This window comes from Schistocerca cancellata, chromosome 12 (genome assembly GCF_023864275.1).
Source record: "Schistocerca cancellata isolate TAMUIC-IGC-003103 chromosome 12, iqSchCanc2.1, whole genome shotgun sequence".
Classification (NCBI taxonomy): Eukaryota; Metazoa; Arthropoda; class Insecta; order Orthoptera; family Acrididae; genus Schistocerca; species Schistocerca cancellata.
Genome location: NC_064637.1, coordinates 123,780,533 through 123,802,862, shown reverse-complemented (window position 1 = coordinate 123,802,862; position 22,330 = coordinate 123,780,533). Strand labels below are relative to the sequence as shown.

Genomic DNA, 22,330 nt, shown 5'->3' with positions numbered 1-22,330 from the left:
TCTGTACCCAGTAGACTGTTCATTCCATTCAACAAATCTTTTAAGTCCTCATTACTTTCACTGAAAATAGCAATGTCATCAGGAAATCTTATAATTGATTTCGTTTAACTTTGAACTTAAATCCCTCTCTTGAACCTTTTTATTTATTTCCGTCATTGCGTCTTCGACGAACAGACCGAACAGTAGGGGCGAACGACTACATTCCTGTCTTACACCGTTTTTAATCCTTGCACTTCGTTCTTGGTCGTCCACTGTTATTGTTCCCCCTTGTCTCTTATACGTATTGTATATTACCCGTCTTTCCCTCGTTTCTCTCAGAATTTCGAACATCTTGCATCATTTGACATTGTGGAACGGGTTTTCCAGATTGACAAATCCTATGAATGTATCTCGATTTTTCTTCAGTCTTGTTTCTCTTATTAACCGCAATGCCAGAACTGCCTCTCTAGTGCCTTTAACTTCCCTAAAGCCAAACTGATCGTCATCTGACACAGTCTCAATTTTCTTTTCCATTCTTTTGTATATTATTCTTATCAGCAACATGGATGCATGAGTTGTTAAGCTGATAGTGCGGTAATTCTCACTCTTGCCGGACCTTGCATCTTGGGAATTGTGTGGATGATGTTTCCCGAATATCAGATGGAATATCGCCAGACTCACACATTCTGGAGCAGTCGTTTTGTTGCCACTTCTTCCATTGATTTTAGAAATTCCTATGGAATGTTATCTATTCCTTCTGGCTTACTTGGTCTTAAGTCTTACAACGCTCCTTTAAATTCTTATTCTAATACTGAATCCCCTATCTCTTCCCTGTCGACTTCTATTTCTTCTATCATTATACAAGTCCTCCCCCTCACAAAGGCCTTCAGTGTACTCTTCCCACTTGTCCGCTTTCTCTTTTGAATTTAACAGAAGAATTTCCATTGCACTCTTAATGTTACCGTTCTCGCCTTTATTTTCGAAGAAGGCTGTTTTGACTTTTCAATATGCTCAGTCACTCCTGACAATCATTTCTTTTTCGATTTCTTCACATTTTTCATGCAACCATTTTGCCTTAAGTTTCTTGCACTTCCTATTTATTTCATTCTTAAGAAACTTGCGTTTCTGTATTCTTGAATCTGCTTTGTGTAGAATGGACGATCAGTGCCATCTGTTATTAATTTATTTGGTACAAATGTCCCAATCGCCTCCGAACCTACTTTTTTTCAATTTGAATCACATCTGGTCTACACAGATAGTTTGTTGGGAAGGAAGACAACTGTCTGTGTTTTAGGGGCACGAAACGAACTCGTGTTGATGTCTCAGCCACCAAAATTCCTTGACCTGAAGTCAGTGGAAGGCACGTGAGACGCTATACGGCCCCGGCTCCGCACCACAGACCACGAAAACTGCGTGAGCTGTCTGTCTGGTGACGTCTGGTGTTATTTACATCCGGGAACGCACAAAGGACTTGTCAAATCCACGGCATGTCGAGGCGATGTTGTATTACCTTCCAAAGGCAGGTCTCCAGATATGCAGGTAGCCACAATGTTTTGGCCCACCCTGTTTATGAGAGGGGGTTACTAATTACATTTTCCTAACAAGTAAGGCAAATCTATCGAAAACCTTGGTCGGAGCCCCGGTGATTAGCCCGTGCTCTTACAGTAGCCACTGCTTTCTGTTGCTCCATGCTGCAGGTAGGACCGCGTTAAATTGCGGCCCAGTTTCGCCCACGTTTTTCGCAGACTGCGTGGAAGGTTTTAGGGTGTGAAAGCGCCCCGCCACCAGCAGGTGGGGAATGCACTCGTGTCACTTTTCTCCGCCCACGGCGATGAGCGATGGCCGGCCGTGATGGCTCGCTAATTAGCTGTCCCTCACCTTTGACGCACTACTCCTACACATCGAAGTTGCGGAAGTTAATTTTGTCTTGCCACAAACGTTGCCGTTTGTCACTGCTGTCTACAAAGAGAGAAGCACGTCCGACTGCGCCCGAGCTACGTTCTTCTCTTTATTGGCATCTGCTTATTGCCACACAGCCATCCATCATATTTACAGAGTACCATTATTAATGGCTATTCTACTATTGTCATCCAGGTGTTTTTTTCTTGAAGTTTCATTAAGGGTGTGGTTTGAGGGATGCGGATTGTTAGTCTGCAGTCCCCGAGTGCTTTGGTGGTGACCCCACCTTCGGCCTAAGGACGTACCATCGTAGCTACAGGGTCACTTAAAAGTCTCTTACCTCCTTTTCCTGAGGTGTGTCACACTCTACGTCAGGCCTCCCTGCTATTTACGAGTACAAAGAAACTGTACACGTGACAGTAGGATTAGCGCTCCGACGGATCATAACAAAGTTATGTATACAGGGTGTTACAAAAAGGTACGGCCAAACTTTCAGGAAACATTCCTCACACACAAATAAAGAAAAGATGTTATGTGGACATGTGTCCGGAAACGCTTAATTTCCATGTTAGAGCTCATTTTAGTTTCTTCCACCTACGCTCAATGGAGCACGTTATCATAATTTCATACGGGATACTCTACCGGTGCTGCTAGAACATACGACACACGTACGACACAACATGTGGTTCATGCACGACGGAGCTCCTGCACATTTCAGTCGAAGTGTTCGTACGCTTCTCAACAACAGATTCGGTGACCGATGGATTGGTAGAGGCGGACCAATTCCATGGCCTCCACGCTCTCCTGACCTCAACCCTCTTGACTTTCATTTATTGGGGCATTTGAAAGCTCTTGTCTACGCAACCCCGGTACTAAATGTAGAGACTCTTCGTGCTCGTATTGTGGACGGCTGTGATACAATGCGCCATTCTCCAGGGCTGCATCATCGCATCAGGGATTCCATGCGACGGAGGGTGGATGCATATATCCTCGCTAACGGAGGACATTTTGAACATTTCCTGTAACAAAGTGTTTGAAGTCACGCTGGTACGTTCTGTTGCTGTGTGTTTCCATTCCATGATTAACATGATTTGATGAGAAGTAATAAAATGGAAAGCAAGCGTTTCCGGACACATGTCCACATAACATATTTTCTTTCTTTGTGTGTTTCCTGAAAGTTTGGCCGTACCTTTTTGTAACACCCTGTATACACTGAAGAGGCAAAAAACTCTTACACCTGCCAAATACCGTCTAGCGCACCCGCGAACACGCAGAAGTGCCTCAACACGACGTGGCATGGACTCAACTAATGTCTGAAGTAATGCTGGAGGGAATTCAAACAATGAATCTTGCAGTGCTGTCCATAAATCCGTACGAGGGGGTCGAGATCTCTTCTGAACAGCACGTTCCAAGGCATCCCAGATACGCTCAGTAATGTTCATGTCTGGGGAGTTTGGTGGCCAGTGGAAGTTTTTGAAACTCAGAACAGTGTTCCTGGTGCCACTCTGTGACAATTCTGGACGTTTGGGGGTGTCGCATTGTCCTGTTGGAATTGCCCAAGTCCGTCGGAATGCACACTGGACATGAATGGATGCAGGTGATCTGGCAGGATGCTTACATATGTGTCTACTTCAAAAATGGTTCAAATGGCTCTGAGCACTATGGGACTTAACTTCTGAGGTCATCAGTCCCCTACAACTTAGAATTACTTAAACCTAACTAACCTAAGGACGCCACACACATCCATGCCCGAGGCAGGATTCGAACCTGCGACCGTAGCGGTAGCGCGGTACCAGACTGTAGCGCCTAGAACCGCTCGGCCACTCTGGCTGGCTATGTTTCAACTGTCAGAGTCGTATCTAGACGTATCCGGGGTTCCATATCAGTCCAACTGCACATACCCCACACTATTAGGGAGCCTCCACCCGCTTGAACAGTCCGCTGCTGACATGCAGGGTGCAAGGATTCATGAGGTTGTGTCTTTACCCGTACACGTCCGTCCGCTCGTTACAATTTGAAACGAGACTCGTCCGACCAGACAACAAGTTTCCATATTTTAACTAAAGTTCAGTCTTGATCACAACACTTATGTATCAATAACATAGGTGACCGGTTTCGGTTATATTTATATAACCATCTTCAGACCTGTGAATTAATTTTAGAAAATACTAGAGACCAATCTTAAAATAAATTGAAAAGTGTCTAATGAAGCATTCATAACCATCAGTTGACTTCGTAGCAACTGAGGAGAGCTCCGCCTACCATCCTCCAAGGAAGCCATGGGTATAATAAGTTTTATTTTATCTTGTTAAAATTTTGTCGTCATTAAACACTTTTCATGTTATTTTAAGATTGGTCTCTAGTATTTTCTAAAATTAATTCACAGGTCTGAAGATAGTTATATAAATATAACCGAAACCGGTCACCTATGTTATTAAGACATAAGTGTTGTGATCAAGACTGAACTTTAGTTAAAACATAATACTCTATTGATCACTGTTTCCAAAAATGTTTACCAAAAAACAAGTTGCCAGTCATCAACAGTCCAATGTCGGTGTTGACGGGCCCAGGGGAGGGGCAAATCTTTGTGTCGTGCAGTCATCAAGGGAACACGAGTGGGGCTTCGCTCCGAAAGCCCATATAGACGGTGTTTCACTGGATGGTTCACACGCTGACACTTGTTGATGTCCCTTCATTGAAATCTGCTGCAATTTCCGGAAGTTTTGCACTTCTGTCACGATGAACGATTCTCTTCAGTCGTTGTTGGTCCCGTTGTTGCAGGATATTTTTCTGGCCGCAGCGATGTCGGAGATTTCATGTTTTACTGGATTCCTGATATTCACGGTACACTAGCGAAATGGTCGTACGGGAAAATCCCCACCTCATTGCTACATCGGAGATGCTGTGTCCCATGGCTCGTGCGCCGACTGTAACACCACGTTCAAACTCACTTAAATCTTGATAACCTGCCACTGCATCGCCAGTAACCGATCTAAAAACTGCGCTAGACACTTGTTGTCTTATATAGGCGTAGTCGTCCACAGCGCCTTATTCTGCCTCTTTATATATCTCAGTAATTTAATACGCATGTCTATACCTGTTTCTTCAGCACTTTAGCGTAGACAACAATAATTTCTTGTGGCTCAGTCTTTAGTCTTTACTGGACACCACTTCGGCGACTTTCGTGTCCCTACAGTTTAACGTCGAATGCAAACCAAGTGTCGTTTCTGGCGACTCCTCACAGCGCTTAGAAGTGAAAGGTGCGTTAAAACGTAGACGGATATGTCCGTCGTCTGACCGAGGTTTGATCACAAGACCTCTCGGCTTCCAGCTTTACCGCTAGTCCACTGGACCCGACATTCTTATGCAGGGTGTTCAGACATTCCCGTTAGTGACTTCTAGGACCTGTAGAGGGGAGTGAGTGCATAATATTTCGAACAGGAAGCCACGTCCAGAAACGTACTGTTTCCGTGCTACAGTTGTTTGAAAGCATGTCTGCTAGTTAGGTGTGCGACAGGGTAGTCATTGTTGGGGGGGGGGGGGGGTACCTACGTCGGATCGGCTGATGTCATTTGACGTCCTTTCTCTCTGATCCGGTTGGTTCAAATGGCTCTGAGCACTATGGGACTTGACTTCTGAGGTCATTAGTCACCTAGAACTTAGAACTACTTAAACCTAACTAACCTAAGGACATCACACACATCCATGCCCGAGGCAGGTTTCGAACCTGCGACCGTAGTGGTCGCGCGGTTCCAGACTGTAGCGCCTAGAACCGCTCGGCCACCCCGGATGGCCTCTGATCCGGTTCGAGCATCATTCACGCGTCTGTGAATGTAATAGGCCTATTAACATGGTTGAGTACACGTTTGCAGAGTACACCGACAAGATCCTTCTGCAGGGCGAAGCTCACGGTAATGAGAGATCTGCTCGTCGCCTTTATCAAGGTCGTTTTACACTCCATCGCATACCCTTTCCGCCACAATTGCGCAACCGCTTGAAGGAAGGGTGCCTTCACCCTGAGCAGGCTCAGACTGTGGTGCTCATACCCGAAATGGAAGGGTTTGCACTGCATCACCTTGAGGGGAACCCATCAACGAGTACACGAGCGTTTTTTTGGCTATTAATGACTGGAACTGTAAAACAAGTGAAGTACTGGACCACGCCTAATCGCTTACTTGTTCACGCGGTCGTGTTACCAACATGTTTTCAAATGGCTGTAGCACCGAAACGGTACTTTCCCGGACATAGCTTCCAGTTCAAAATATTGTCTAATCACTCTCGTCTGTAAGTGTAGAAATCTGTAACGGAAATTTATGAACATCATGTATGTAGTCCCTATACAGTGATTTTCCAAGTATCAAAAGAAGTCAGATATATGGACGTATCTTTTCAATATATTAACTTAGAAGCTTAAATTAGTTACACCACCAACGGACTGCAGACTTTAGTGCAATGGTTCCCATCATAGATGTAAAACACAATATCTGAGGGTAAAATTAAAGGGGTGAACTGTCTTTTGGTCGCAAAACTAAATTGTTATTACATCATTATTACCATCATCATCTTCCGCCCCCCGGTAGCTGAATGGTCAGTGCGACAGAATGTTAATCCTAAGGGCTAGGGTTCGTTTCCCGGCTGGGTCTGGCCGTGCGGTTCTAAGCGCTTCAGTTTGGAACCGCGTGACCGCTACGGTCGCAGGTTCGAATCCTGCCTCGGGCATGGATGTGTGTGATGTCCTTAGGTTAGTTAGGTTTAAGTAGTTCTAATTTCTAGGGGACTGATGACTTCAGTAGTTAAGTCCCATAGTGCTCAGAGCCATTTGAACCATTTGAACCGGCTGGGTCGGAGATTTTCCCCGCTCAGGGAGTGGGTGTTGTGTTGTCCTAATCATCATCATTTCATCCCCATCAACGCGCAAGTCGCCGAAGTGGCGTCAAATCGGAAGACTAGCACCCGGCGAACGGTCTACCCGACGGAAGGCCCTAGTCGCACGACATTTTTTTTATTTATCACCATCATCACTATTTTGAATGTCTGTAATATTCATCGCATAAGCTAAAATTAATTACTTTTTTCGAATAACAGCAATAACATGTGACGCAGTGTGGTAGAAATTACAGTTTCTGAAACAAATACGTATATGAACATCATCTTTCTCTCACAGTTCACTCAATACATAGGTAATTTTGTACTTTGTAACATTCATCTGCATTACTTAGACGTAAGGTATTTCACGGACAATAAGACGCACTTCTTTCTTCGAAAAATTGCCTCCAAACTTCAGGCGCGTCTTACTCTCGAAATTAATATAATAATGTCCAGTGTTTGATTTAAAATTCCCGCCAGTCTTAAAAATGGCCATAAATTCGATGCCGCGGGAAACCTATCTCTATCTGGCAACACTGGATTCAACTGGCAACAGCAGTGCACCGATGCGACGAACATGAGTTGCGGGAATTCACGAGCTTGCAGAAAACGTCTCTCTCCAGGCCCGTCATCACAAACCCAGAACACCGTCTATTAATAGCTAGTTTCGTAATGGAAAAAATAAAAGGTATTCATATGATGCGGGCTGTAACTGAAATTAACAGCGCATGCAGAATAACATGGGAACAGAGCAGCTGAATGGCATTTCGGCCCTCCAACAACAGAAAAATCCACTCGCGATTGGCCGGCTAGTATAGAAGAACTGAAAGAAAAGAAAAAGACTAAATGTGAAAATAGAGGACTGAATGTAAAATGGCCAAAACTGCTGACGGTATACAGGGATTTTAAAGGTGAGTTCCATTTCATAAACTAAGAATTCTTTTAGTCTGGCTTTGCAATCTAATAAAAAAGGTAAAAATGTTTTTCTTTTAAATTGCTTAAAAATTAAGGTGCGTCTCGTAGTCCGTAGCGTCTTATAGTCAGTAAAATACGGTATGTGTCACAATGCTTAAATATGTCATGAAAGTGCCTGCTCCGAACTGTAGGCTGTTGTCGAAATAGATAGGAAAGTGATTCATTATTCACTTTCCAACAATAAATGAACTAATCTTCAGTAGAACACGACAGCAACTGTGTAATGGCCACTACACTGCTGTAGGGCCTACAAAGTTTTATTATTATTAATGTTAGTAGCAGTGGTCACATTTGGCTGCCTAAAGTCTTCCACTTCCTGCCAGTTCATAAGCAAGCAGAAAAGCAATCAAGTGATTTACAACATGAGGTGTTAGTATGATGCACAAATTTTATTTTTGTTGATGTTGAATATGAGTGCAGACTAGGAGTGATACCAGTTGTCTGATTTCCTTGTTAGTTAGTTGTTTGATGAAACTACAAAAACTAAATACCGTTTACCTTTCGCCATTTTAAAAATGAAAGTGTTCAAAGAAAATTGTTTTTCTCTCCAAGTTAGGTACGAATGTTGATGATGGTGGGGAAGCGGGAGGGCTGGGGTGGTACTAGGTAATCTCCCGTTACATTCAGGGGTAATGCTCAGAGAAAACTTGGGAACCACTGCCATAGTATTCGATTCAATTTTCAACTTGATACTTGTACCGGTACCTGAGAAAAATGGGTGTTTGCAGACGACCTTATCTTTTGATTGCACTGACTTGGACGTTTAAATCTTGTACGCAACCGAGGGACCGTAGGCCTTAGTATATGACATAAACTGCAGCTTGATATCTCTACCCATTCCTCATGAAAAGGGATCGTAGCAGACGGACTGACAGACAGACAGCAAATGACAAAAAAATAATTTTATGTGACATAATTACAAATTAACAATTTTCGGTGTCTTTCCTTTACTTGCAGTCTGTAACATTGCTTCTTTTCACATTTCATCGTTGCTGGTCAACGGGAAGTCCGCAGCAGGTGTCGATGGGTGTTTGCGAGAATCGAAACTTAAGTAGATTGGAGCTAACCAATATATTCGTGAAAGGAGAACGCAAGGTTGATTAAGCAAATTTTTGGCGACAGATGGGCTAATGGCCACACATATTCCAGATCAAATGAGGAAATGTGCAGAAGGACAGTAACGAGTAATGTCATCGATTGAAAAGAAAAGGGTGTTGTTCTAAGGAATCATCTTCACAATGTCCACTGGTAGTCTATCAGAGAAAATCTGGCATTTCGTGAGGATAATAACAAAAATGAAAAAAAAGGGCTGGAATGGTACCAACAATGTAATATATATCTTAAAGAAATGGGCATCAGAGAGGACAAAATCGTGAATAGGACCGAATAAAAAAAAGCTGAGATAAGAACTCGAAAGATGACGGGGGCTTAAGTCAGAACACTAGAAGAAGGCACCGAGTGATGGACTCAAGACGCTCTGGCAGGACATCAAAGATGGCAGCCGAACAAGAGCTAAAAATGGAGAGTAACGTTGATTGTTAACTCTTAGTCCATAGTGATATAACTTGAATGTACAAAAACAATAATAATTACACGTAATGTGCTCATTATCTCTACCCCAGTTATTCAACCGGGGAAAGGGGACATACAGTTTAACGTGGAATCCGAACCACGTGTCGTTTCTGGCGAATCCTCACGTTGTCGAGAGGTGAAGACTGAGTTAAAACGAAGACTAAAAGACTCATAGTCCGACCGAGATTCGATCCTGCGTCCTCTTAGTTTCAGGCACACGCTTTGCCACTTGTTTGTGCACCTATCTCCCTATCCAAAAAAGGTAAAAAAGAAGAAGGAACAAAAAACAAATCTACCCCTACTTGGCGCCCTAACTACTCCCAAACATTCACCCATTCCTATAGGTTCCACAGTGGCAGTAGACCACCGGCCTCGACATTTATGAATATGGTTTATTTATTGGTTTTAACGAGTGGGTTTGCGTATCGAAATATGCGACACAAATAGTCACATCTTTTGATTGAAATGCCTTACAATCTTCAACTTTTGACAGCACCAAGGGACCACAGTATCTGACACAAATTTCAGCTTTATACCTCTACATGTTCCTGAAAAAAAAAAGTGGTGTTAACAGACATACAGACAGAAAGAGTGTGGTACAACAAAGTGATTCCGTAAGTGTTCCGTTTATACCGATTGAGACACGGAACCCCGAAAAGTGCAACAGGTAGCACACGTAGTGTGCACACTGTCTACTCAGAAGTGTCCGGACACCCCCTGTGTAGTGCGGAATTTACGACTGGATGTCGCGAGAAGGGTACCCACCTGTATACGAGGGCAGTTCAATAAGTAATGCAATACATTTTTTTTCTGAAACAGGGGTTGTTTTATTCAGCACTGAAATACACCATGTTATTCCCCAATCTTTTAGCTACACAACACTATTTTTCAACGTAATCTCCATTCAATGCTACGGCCCTACGCCACCTTGAAATGAGGGCCTGTATGCCTGCACGGTACCATTCCACTGGTCGATGTCGGAGCCAACGTCGTACTGCATCAATAACTTATTCATCATCCGCGTAGTGCCTCCCACGGATTGCGTCCTTCATTGGGCCAAACATATGGAAATCCGACGGTGCGAGATCGGGGCTGTAGGGTGCATGAGGAAGAACAGTCCACTGAAGTTTTGTGAGCTCCTCTCGGGTGCGAAGACTTGTGTGAGGTCTTGCGTTGTCATGAAGAAGAAGAAGTTCGTTCAGATTTTTGTGCCTACGAACACGCTGAAGTCGTTTCTTCAATTTCTGGAGAGTAGCACAATACATTTCAGAGTTGATCGTTTGACCATGGGGAAGGACATCGAACAGAATAACCCCTTCAGCGTCCCAGAAGACTGTAACCATGACTTTACCGGCTGAGGGTATGGCTTTAACTTTTTCTTGGTAGGGGAGTGGGTGTGGCGCCACTCCATTGATTGTCGTTTTGTTTCAGGTTCGAAGTGATGAACCCATGTTTCATCGCCTGACTAGAAATTGTCACCCTCAGCCACATGACGAGCAAGCAAATCCGCACAGATGGTTCTCCTTTGCTCTTTATAGTGTTCGGTTAGACAACGAGGGACCCAGCGGGAACAAACCTTTGAATATCCCAACTGGTGAACAATTGTGACAGCACTACCAACAGAGATGTCAAGTTGAGCACTGAGTTGTTTGATAGTGATCCGTCGATCATCTCGAACGAGTGTGTTCGCACGCTCCGCCATTGCAGGAGTCACAGCTGTGCACGGCCGGCCCGCACGCGGCAGATTAGACAGTCTTGCTTGACCTTGCGGCGATGATGACACACGCTTTGCCCAACGACTCACCGTGCCTTTGTCCACTGCCAGATCACCGTAGACATTCTGCAAGCGCCTATGAATATCTGAGATGTCCTGGTTTTCCGCCAAAAGAAACTCGACCACTGCACGTTGTTTGCAACGCACATCCGTTACAGACGCCATTTTAACAGCTCCGTACAGCGCTGCCACCTGTCGGAAGTCAATGAAACTATACGAGACGAAGCGGGAATGTTTGAAAATATTCCACAAGAAATTTCCGGTTTTTTCAACCAAAATCGGCCGAGAAAAACAATGTGTTGCATTACTTATTGAACTACCCTCGTAAAAGCACCTGGAATTCGAACTTGGACGTCACTGGACGTCACCTGACTAACAAACCCATCAGGGGCATTTCAACCGTTCTAAGACTATGCATGTTTGTTGGTGACGTGCTTGTGAAATGGAAAACCGATGGAACAGACGCACCTAAACCGAGACGAGCCAGACATCATGTACTGACGGGTTCGACTTCGAAGGGTGGTTGAAAAAAGTCACATGAACTGAGTGGAAGGAGTCACTCGTAAGCTCTAAAGTGGTATCAGGAGTGCGGCTAGCACGGTCACTGTGCGTGGGAGTTAAAACGAATGAATTACAAGCGTAGAGCACCCTGTTTATGTAATCACTGCCAAGCAACGCTTCTGGTGATGTAATGAGGGAGACCACAGGACCTAGGATGACTGAAAACGAGTGACGTCGAGTGATGAATCACTGCTACAGGCCAGTGGCTCCCAACAGGTGGTCCGCGGTCCCACAGGTGTCTATGCCAGAGGGGTCCAGAACATCCTATTAGAATAAAAAAATATATTAAATACACTCCTGGAAATGGAAAAAAGAACACATTGACACCGGTGTGTCAGACCCACCATACTTGCTCCGGACACTGCGAGAGGGCTGTACAAGCAATGATCACACGCACGGCACAGCGGACACACCAGGAACCGCGGTGTTGGCCGTCGAATGGCGCTAGCTGTGCAGCATTTGTGCACCGCCGCCGTCAGTGTCAGCCAGTTTGCCGTGGCATACGGAGCTCCATCGCAGTCTTTAACACTGGTAGCATGCCGCGACAGCGTGGACGTGAACCGTATGTGCAGTTGACGGACTTTGAGCGAGGGCGTATAGTGGGCATGCGGGAGGCCGGGTGGACGTACCGCCGAATTGCTCTACACGTGGGGCGTGAGGTCTCCACAGTACATCGATGTTGTCGCCAGTGGTCGGCGGAAGGTGCACGTGCCCGTCGACCTGGGACCGGACCGCAGCGACGCACGGATGCACGCCAAGACCGTAGGATCCTACGCAGTGCCATAGGGGACCGCACCGCCACTTCCCAGCAAATTAGGGACACTGTTGCTCCTGGGGTATCGGCGAGGACCATTCGCAACCGTCTCCATGAAGCTGGGCTACGGTCCCGCACACCGTTAGGGCGTCTTCCGCTCACGCCCCAACATCGTGCAGCCCGCCTCCAGTGGTGTCGCGACAGGCGTGAATGGAGGGACGAATGGAGACGTGTCGTCTTCAGCGATGAGAGTCGCTTCTGCCTTGGTGCCAATGATGGTCGTATGCGTGTTTGGCGCCGTGCAGGTGAGCGCCACAATCAGGACTCCATACGACCGAGGCACACAGGGCCAACACCCGGCATCATGGTGTGGGGAGCGATCTCCTACACTGGCCGTGCACCACTGGTGGTCGTCGAGGGGACACTGAATAGTGCACGGTACATCCAAACCGTCATCGAACCCATCGTTCTACCATTCCTAGACCGGCAAGGGAACTTGCTGTTCCAACAGGACAATGCACGTCCTCATGTATCCCGTGCCACCCAATGTGCTCTAGAAGGTGTAAGTCAACCACCCTGGCCAGCAAGATCTCCGGATCTGTCCCCCACTGAGCATGTTTGGGACTGGATGAAGCGTCGTCTCACGCGGTCTGCACGTCCAGCACGAACGCTGGTCCAACTGAGGCGCCAGGTGGAAATGGCATGGCAAGCCGTTCCACAGGACTACATCCAGCATCTCTACGATCGTCTCCATGGGAGAATAGCAGCCTGCATTGCTGCGAAAGGTGGATATACACTGTACTAGTGACGACATTGTGCATGCTCTGTTGCCTGTGTCTATGTGCCTGTGGTTCTGTCAGTGTGATCATGTGATGTATCTGACCCCAGGAATGTGTCAATAAAGTTTCCCCTTCCTGGGACAATGAATTCACGGTGTTCTTATTTCAATTTCCAGGAGTGTATATTTCGTATGATAACAGATTTTTTGTTTTGGCTGCTTCCTGCATGAGCAGAGCTTTGGCGAACGCTAACTTCTGCGTCTAGCATCTTCCTAGAGCCTACTGATACTAGCACACTCTAGCGCAAAACTAGAATTAGATAGAGGCAATGCTGTTAGACTGCGCGCGCTGCCTCTCTGCAGCTGACAACCGACAGTCAATTTACACAGAAACTCGCATGGCCAAAAAGTGTCAGATCTGGGCGTCAAGGATAGAAAACGAGTCACTAACTAACTTTTCTACTTTAAAACGATTCTTGGAGTAACCAGAGGAGAGTCTACCTGAGCAGATCCAAGATCAATGTAGCTGAGCATCTACGCGCCCTAGCCACCACTTTTAGAGAGTACTTCCCTGAACCCGACCCTGACGACAGATGGATTCGAAATTCCTTCAGCTGTGAAGAAATAGACAAAATCCAAGGCCTCACTGAAGAAGAGCAACTTGTGGATCTGTCCAGCTGTGGTACGAAGATAAACATTTTCATCGGTGATAAAATTACAGACTTCTGGGCATCAGCACGCAAGGACTACAAAAAACTTGGAGATAACGCAATGAAAAAGATCCTTCCATTTGCAACCACATATCGGCGTGAGCAAGCATTTTCTTCCTTGTGTTTCAAGAAAAGCAAATATAGGAATCGGTTCGACATTCGGTCGGATTTCAGAGTGAAAGTTTCAAGTTTGGAACCTAATATTTCAGAAAGAATGGACTCAAAGGTCAGATTGATCTCATCTCATTAAGAGCTGAAAATTTAAACTAACTGTAAACTGATGGAGTACTCTGTTGTAACTGAATTTTTTCAAATAAATAACACCTTGTATGAAATTAGTGTTTTCTTATTTTTCACGCTTGTCTACTCAAATCCGATTCCACCAAATGTCACCGAATCGCCGGGAACGTCTAAGGAACTACATTAAGACACCTCATTGGACGTGTCCCAAACAGAGTTCAAACCATGAGAGAAACAGAGGATGGACACAAACTATATTGACTAATAGGTGTCCGGAAATCTTTGACCAGATAGTGTATGTACTTACGGTATGTGCACTTTAAGCTCATTGACAGCTTGTCTAAAGCAATATATACGAAATACTGTATTAGAATGTGTCATTATTGCTATTACTTTCATAGATCATACGTTTTGTAGTAAAAAAAAATCCCTTTTCTCTCCTCCTTCCTAGAAATTCAAAAAATTTAAAGGCAAGATTAAATTACAATTAAATAACATAACTAATAGCATAAGAATTACGTAAAAATGTATTTCTGACTCTAGGGTTACGATATTTGGTCTAACACGTCTGTAGAATTTTCGTGTCAAATGTGAGAATAAATTCACACCATGAAGAAAAGACATGAAAATTATTCACGTGGTGGCTATAATTAAAATTTCGCTACTTCAGCTAGTGTTGAGGGAAAAATATTTACCGTATGGGTACCCAGTTTTCTTGGAATGACTTTGAAACTGTGCGCTGCAGGATTTGCGTTGTTTGTAGTGTCAGCGCCGCTGCTTGCCTTTATGTGGCTTTACTGGTACGGCGACGTAGGGTTGAAAGACAATCATCATTGTGCATTACACTTGCAGACAGTCAACGTGGGTCTGGCCATGTTAAGCAGGGCTTTACCCGCAAAACTGTTTTATCAAAGCAACAGTGTTGCTGCATTTCCCGAGTATCGACGCATGAAAAGGAATACGGAGAAGTCTTCTTTCTGCAGCGTGGCTGAATAACATGATTTGGAAGTTCAAATTAACTGGCTATTTGGGAATTACTTCTGGGAGAGGTCGATGGCCAATTCTACCACAAACTGTTGAAGAAATTAATGTTGTCATGGCTGAGAATACTGGTGCAATGGTCGATGTTCGGGCAGTGCACGAGCTGTGTCCCTGGTTCACCGTTCGAAAACTGCTGCGAAGAACTGCAGTTAGGTATTTCTAGCGCGGTTTCAGTTTGTCGTGGATGCCGATGGTCGTCACACTGAGCAACGTTTGTGACATGGAACGTAGATGTGGTACGCATTTATGGAATGTTATACTCTCATGTGTTCCTTTCACTGATTTATTAGTTATTTCTCTTCTGCGTGTCTTTACAAATCTTTCGACAAAGTTTCATTGTCCTACGATCACACATTTTCCATGGGGGCCCATTCAAGCAGTTTGGTTTTAACCACCCTGTACATTCGTATTACCAACAACAAGGACCAAGGACACAGCCTTGTGGGACACAATTACGAAGTCAGAATTTTCTGGGGCTGTTAGTAAGATTCCGAAAATAGCATAGCAGAGATTTTGGAGATAAAACCGCTTCAGTTGTATGTACTTTATCTACAAAGCGTGCTACAGAAGAATGCTGAAGATTAGATGGGTAAATCACATAACTAATGAGGAAGTATTGAATAGGATTTGGGAGAAGAGAAGTTTGTGGCACAACTTGACCAGAAGAAGGGATCGGTTGGTAGGACATGTTCTGAGGCATCAAGGGATCACCAATTTAGTATTGGAGGGCAGCGTGGAGGGTAAAAATCGTAGGGGGAGACCAAGAGATGAATACACTAAGCAGATTCAGAAGGATGTAGGTTGCAGTAGGTACTGGGAGATGAAGAAGCTTGCACAGGATAGAGTAGCATGGAGAGCTGCATCAAACCAGTCTCAGGACTGGTGACCACAACAACAACAACAACAACATCTACAAAGCACGACCGGTTTCGCAGCATTTTAGCTCCATCATCAGATGCAATCTGTACAAATTAACAAAGAGTCATGTAAGGCAAGTAACTAAAATGAGACCGGACGAAAATACAAAATCAAGTCATGTTCTGATCAGAAAGGAGACTGGGAAGACAAACTATCTGGTAGGTAAAATACTACCACCATGAGTACAGTATTTGCTGAACTAACTGGTTCCCATCTACCGAAAAATTGATCACGAACTGACCGTACATTGTCATCTGCGGATTACGGTTGGTTGTTTGATTTGAGGGAAGGGACGAAACAGCGAGGTCATCGGTCGCATCGGATTAGGGAAGGATGGGGAGGAAGTCGGCCGTGCCCTTTCGAAGGAACCATCCCGGCATTTGCTTGACGCCAGTGTTAGGGAAATCATGGAAAACCTAAATCAGGATGGCCGGACTCGGGTTTGAACCGTGGTCCTCCTGAAAGCGAGTCTAGTGTGCCACCTCGCTCAGTTAGGGATTATGCAAAATTAAGCAGCACTAAGTGACTTACTTCAGAATTGGTCTTATTTTCAAAATGTTATATTTTCAAAATGTTATGCCCTGACTACGAAGTTCAGTGCATAGTAGAGATTGTCGATGGAGATTCCTGCTACTAGGTGCAGTGTCGACTGTACCTGACTAGAGCTTGGTTCAGTACTCACCCCGAAGAGAGGGTCAGATCGGCGTCCGAAGCGCAGTCGCAGGGATGGCGATCGGTTGGACTTGCGCACCAGCTGGTGGTCGTCGGCAGCGGCGGCGAGACGGGCGCCCTCCGCCTCGCGCTGCAGAAGCAGCTCGTACAGGTCGCGCACGTCTGCAACACATGTGGAAGCACACATGCACATGTCAGTACTCATTTCACCTCCTCAGCCCTTATGTAGCATATACTCTACATGCAGCGTCTGTATCACACAGTGAAGTAGGCTGAGGTGGGACAGCGGTATGCACATATACAGATAGCGGCAGTATATAGTCAGTGCTAACAGACAAGCAACACTGCGTGATATAATCACAGAAATCGACGACCCATCATGGCAGTGCCGCGAAATCTGGTGTGAATGGGCTATGGCAGCAGACAGTAAACTACAGTCAGGTAGCCTACAGATGGCGGCAGTATCGCGAAAACATGATACAGGGTTATTACAAATGATTGAAGCGATTTCGTAAATTCACTGTAGCTCCATTCATTGACATATGGTCACGACACACTACAGATACGTAGAAAAACTCATAAAGTTTTCTTCGGCTGAAGCCGCACTTCAGGTTTCTGCCGCCAGAGCGCTCGAGAGCGCAGTGAGACAAAATGGCGACAGGAGTCGAGAAAGCGTATGTCGTGCTTGAAATGCACTCACATCAGTCAGTCATAACAGTGCAACGACATTTCAGGATGAAGTTCAACAAAGATCCACCAACTGCTAACTCCATTCGGCGATGGTATGCGCAGTTTAAAGCTTCTGGATCCTTCTGTAAGGGGAAATCAACGGGTCGGCCTGCAGTGACCAAAGAAACGGTTGAACGCGTACGGGCAAGTTTCACGCATAGTGATGTGAAAGATTCAGTGCTTAAACCTCCTCTACCAAGAAAGGAATGAGGAGGTTCTACGCAGAATCGAAGAGGAAAGGAATATGTGGAAAACAGTGATAAGGAGAAGGGAAAGGATGATAGGACATCTGCTAAGACATGAGGGAATGACTTCCATGGTACTAGAGGGAGCTGTAGAGGGCAAAAACTGTAGAGGAAGACAGAGATTGGAATGCGTCAAGCAAATAATTGAGGATCTAGGTTGCAAGTGCTACTCTGAGATGAAGAGGTTAGCACAGGAAAGGAATTCGTGGCGGGCCGCATCAAACCAGTCAGTAGACTGATGACCAAAAAAAAAAAAAAAAAAACCAAGAAACGTGCCAGAACTGCGAGCTCGCATCAACAATGCTTTCGAACTCATTGATGGGGACATGCTGCGCCGAGTGTGGGAGGAACTTGATTATCGGCTTGATGTCTGCCGAATCACTAAAGGGGCACATATCGAACATTTGTGAATGCCTAAAAAATTTTTTTGAGTTTTTGTATGTGTGTGCAAAGCATTGTGAAAATATCTCAAATATTAAAGTTATTGTAGAGCTGTGAAATCGCTTCAATCATTTCTAATAACCCTGTATAAATGGGCACTGCATTTGCGAAGCTGTTCTTTGTACTCAGGTGATTCATGTGGGTAGGTGTCTGAGGTGTTTGTGGTCACATGACGGGAGTTAAAAGACTCTCAACGCGGGATGCTAGTTGGAGCTGGGACATTCCATTTCGGAAATCGTTTCGGAATTTAGTATTCCGAGAACCACAGTACAAGACTGTGCCGCGAATACCAAATCTGAGGCATTAGCTCTCACCTCGGACAACGCAGCAGCCGACGGCTGCCGCTGACGACCGAAAGTAGCAGCGTTTGGTTACAGTTGTCAGTGCTAACAGACAAGCAGCAATGCGTGATATAACCGAAGAAATAGATTTGATACGTACGACGAACCTATCCATTAGGGCAGTGCTGCGAAATTTGGCGTTAATGGAGTACGGCAGCAGACAACCGACACGAGTGCCTTTGTTAACAGCACGACATACCCTGCAGCGCCTCTCCCGGGCTCGTGTCTATATCGCTTGGACCCTAGACGACTCGAAAACAGTGGCCTTGTCAGATTAGTCCCAATTTCAGTTCGTAAGTTCAAAATGGTTCAAATGGCTCTGAGCACTGTGGGACTTAACATCTGAGGTAACCAGTCCCCTAGAACCTAGAACTACTTAAACCTAAATAACCTAAGGACATTACACACATCCACGCCCGAGGCAGGATTCGAACCTGCGACCGTAGCGTTTGCGCGGTTCCAGACTGTAGCGCCTAGAACCGCTCGGCCACCCAGGTCGGCTCAGTTCGTAAGTGCAAGTGTTCGAGTGTGGCCCACACCCCACGTATCCAGGGACCTAAGTTGTCGAGAAGGCACTGTGCAACTTGGTAGTGTGTCTATAATGGTGTGACACGGAATATGCTGGGTGGGTTGTCTGGTTCAACTGAACAGGAAGTGGTTATGTTTGGCTACTTGGAGACCATTTGTAGCCTTCCATGGACTTCATGTTCCCGAACATGTCATTAGGTCACAGTTGTCCGTGATTGATTTTAAGAACGTTCTGGACATTGGACTGGGTGGGTTGTCTGGTTCAACTGAACAGGAAGTGGTTATGATTGGCTACTTGGAGACCATTTGTAGCCTTCCATGGACTTCATGTTCCCGAACATGTCATTAGGTCACAGTTGTCCGTGACTGATTTTAAGAACGTTCTGGACAATGGACTGTGTGGGTTGTCTGGTTCAACTGAACAGGAAGTGGTTATGATTGGCTACGTGGAGACCATTTGTAGCCTTCCATGGACTTCATGTTCCCGAACATGTCATTAGGTCACAGTTGTCCATGATTGATTTTAAGAACGTTCTGGACAATGGACTGGGTGGGTTGTCTGGTTCAACTGAACAGGAAGTGGTTATGTTTGGCTACTTGGAGACCATTTGTAGCCTTCCATGGACTTCATGTTCCCGAACATGTCATTAGGTCACAGTTGTCCGTGATTGATTTTAAGAACGTTCTGGACAATGGACTGTGTGGGTTGTCTGGTTCAACTGAACAGGAAGTGGTTATGATTGGCTACTTGGAGACCATTTGTAGCCTTCCATGGACTTCATGTTCCCGAACATGTCATTAGGTCACAGTTGTCCGTGATTGATTTTAAGAACGTTCTGGACAATGGACTGTGTGGGTTGTCTGGTTCAACTGAACAGGAAGTGGTTATGATTGGCTACTTGGAGACCATTTGTAGCCTTCCATGGACTTCATGTTCCCGAACATGTCATTAGGTCACAGTTGTCCGTGATTGATTTTAAGAACGTTCTGGACAATGGACTGGGTGGGTTGTCTGGTTCAACTGAACAGGAAGTGGTTATGTTTGGCTACTTGGAGACCATTTGTAGCCTTCCATGGACTTCATGTTCCCGAACATGTCATTAGGTCACAGTTGTCCATGATTGATTTTAAGAACGTTCTGGACAATGGACTGGGTGGGTTGTCTGGTTCAACTGAACAGGAAGTGGTTATGTTTGGCTACTTGGAGACCATTTGTAGCCTTCCATGGACTTCATGTTCCCGAACATGTCATTAGGTCACAGTTGTCCGTGATTGATTTTAAGAACGTTCTGGACAATGGACTGTGTGGGTTGTCTGGTTCAACTGAACAGGAAGTGGTTATGATTGGCTACTTGGAGACCATTTGTAGCCTTCCATGGACTTCATGTTCCCGAACATGTCATTAGGTCACAGTTGTCCGTGATTGATTTTAAGAACGTTCTGGACAATGGACTGTGTGGGTTGTCTGGTTCAACTGAACAGGAAGTGGTTATGATTGGCTACTTGGAGACCATTTGTAGCCTTCCATGGACTTCATGTTCCCGAACATGTCATTAGGTCACAGTTGTCCGTGATTGATTTTAAGAACGTTCTGGACAATGGACTGGGTGGGTTGTCTGGTTCAACTGAACAGGAAGTGGTTATGTTTGGCTACTTGGAGACCATTTGTAGCCTTCCATGGACTTCATGTTCCCGAACATGTCATTAGGTCACAGTTGTCCATGATTGATTTTAAGAACGTTCTGGACAATGGACTGGGTGGGTTGTCTGGTTCAACTGAACAGGAAGTGGTTATGTTTGGCTACTTGGAGACCATTTGTAGCCTTCCATGGACTTCATGTTCCCGAACATGTCATTAGGTCACAGTCGTCCGTGACTGATTTTAAGAACGTTCTGGACATTGGACTGGGTGGGTTGTCTGGTTCAACTGAACAGGAAGTGGTTATGATTGGCTACTTGGAGACCATTTGTAGCCTTCCATGGACTTCATGTTCCCGAACATGTCATTAGGTCACAGTTGTCCGTGACTGATTTTAAGAACGTTCTGGACATTGGACTGGGTGGGTTGTCTGGTTCAACTGAACAGGAAGTGGTTATGATTGGCTACTTGGAGACAATTTGTAGCCTTCTATGGACTTCATGTTCCCGAACATGTCATTAGGTCACAGTCGTCCGTGACTGATTTTAAGAACGTTCTGGACAATGGACTGTGTGGGTTCTCTGGTTCAACTGAACAGGAAGTTGTTATGTTTGGCTACTTGGAGACCATTTGTAGCCTTCTATGGACTTCATGTTCCCGAACATGTCATTAGGTCACAGTTGTCCGTGATTGATTTTAAGAACGTTCTGGACATTGGACTGGGTGGGTTGTCTGGTTCAACTGAACAGGAAGTGGTTATGATTGGCTACTTGGAGACCATTTGTAGCCTTCTATGGACTTCATGTTCCCGAACATGTCATTAGGTCACAGTTGTCCGTGATTGATTGTAAGAACGTTCTGGACAATGGACTGGGTGGGTTGTCTGGTTCAACTGAACAGGAAGTTGTTATGTTTGGCTGCTTGGAGACCATTTGTAGCCTTCCATGGACTTCATGTTCCCGAACATGTCATTAGGTCACCGTTGTCCGTTATTGATTTTAAGAACATTCTGGACAATTCGAGCGAATAATTTGCCCATCCAGATCGCCTGACATGAATGCCACCGAACATTTATGGGATATAATCAAGAGGTCGATTCGTGGAAAAAATCCTGCACCGGCAATACTTTCGCAATTATGGACGGCTACAGAGGCAGCATGGCTCAAATATGTCCAGGGGGACTTCCAAAGACTTGCTGAGTCCATACCTCGTCGATTTGCTGCACTTATTCTTCTTCTTCTTTTCCTTCAGCGTTTGTTCCGCATGACTGCGGGGTGCGCTACAGGGGTCCGTTGTCTCCATTCCGCTCTACCACGGGCTGCATCTGGGTGGATGTTCACGCATTTAAGGTGTTTATGAATCGTATCAGCCCAATGTCCTTTGGGTCTACTACCGACGACTTCAAGTGTGTAATCCGCCTAGGCAATAGAGTCATCACCGGTCCGTAAAACATGCCCAAACCATTGAAGACGACTCTCAGGCATCTTGTCTTGGATCGGTGCAGCACCAAACTGTTTCCTAACGCTGTCATTAGAAACGTGATCTAACTTACTGAGGCCTGCTGTCTGCCTTAGCATCTTCGTTTAGCCGGCCGTGTTGGCCGAGCGGTTCTAGGCGCTACAGTCTGGAACCGCGCGACCGCTACGGTCGCAGGTTCGAATCCTGCCT

General features: G+C 45.4%; 1 protein-coding gene across 1 annotated transcript in view; it reads right to left on the bottom strand.

Annotated features, from left to right (window-relative positions):
• LOC126109650 (short neuropeptide F) overlaps nucleotides 1-22,330 on the bottom strand; it is a 693,796-nt gene that overhangs the window by 16,168 nt on the left and 655,298 nt on the right. The window contains exon 3 of the mRNA XM_049914699.1: nucleotides 16,750-16,901. Within this exon, the coding sequence (XP_049770656.1) occupies nucleotides 16,750-16,901 (152 nt within the window). The remainder of the gene's footprint in view (nucleotides 1-16,749; nucleotides 16,902-22,330) is intronic.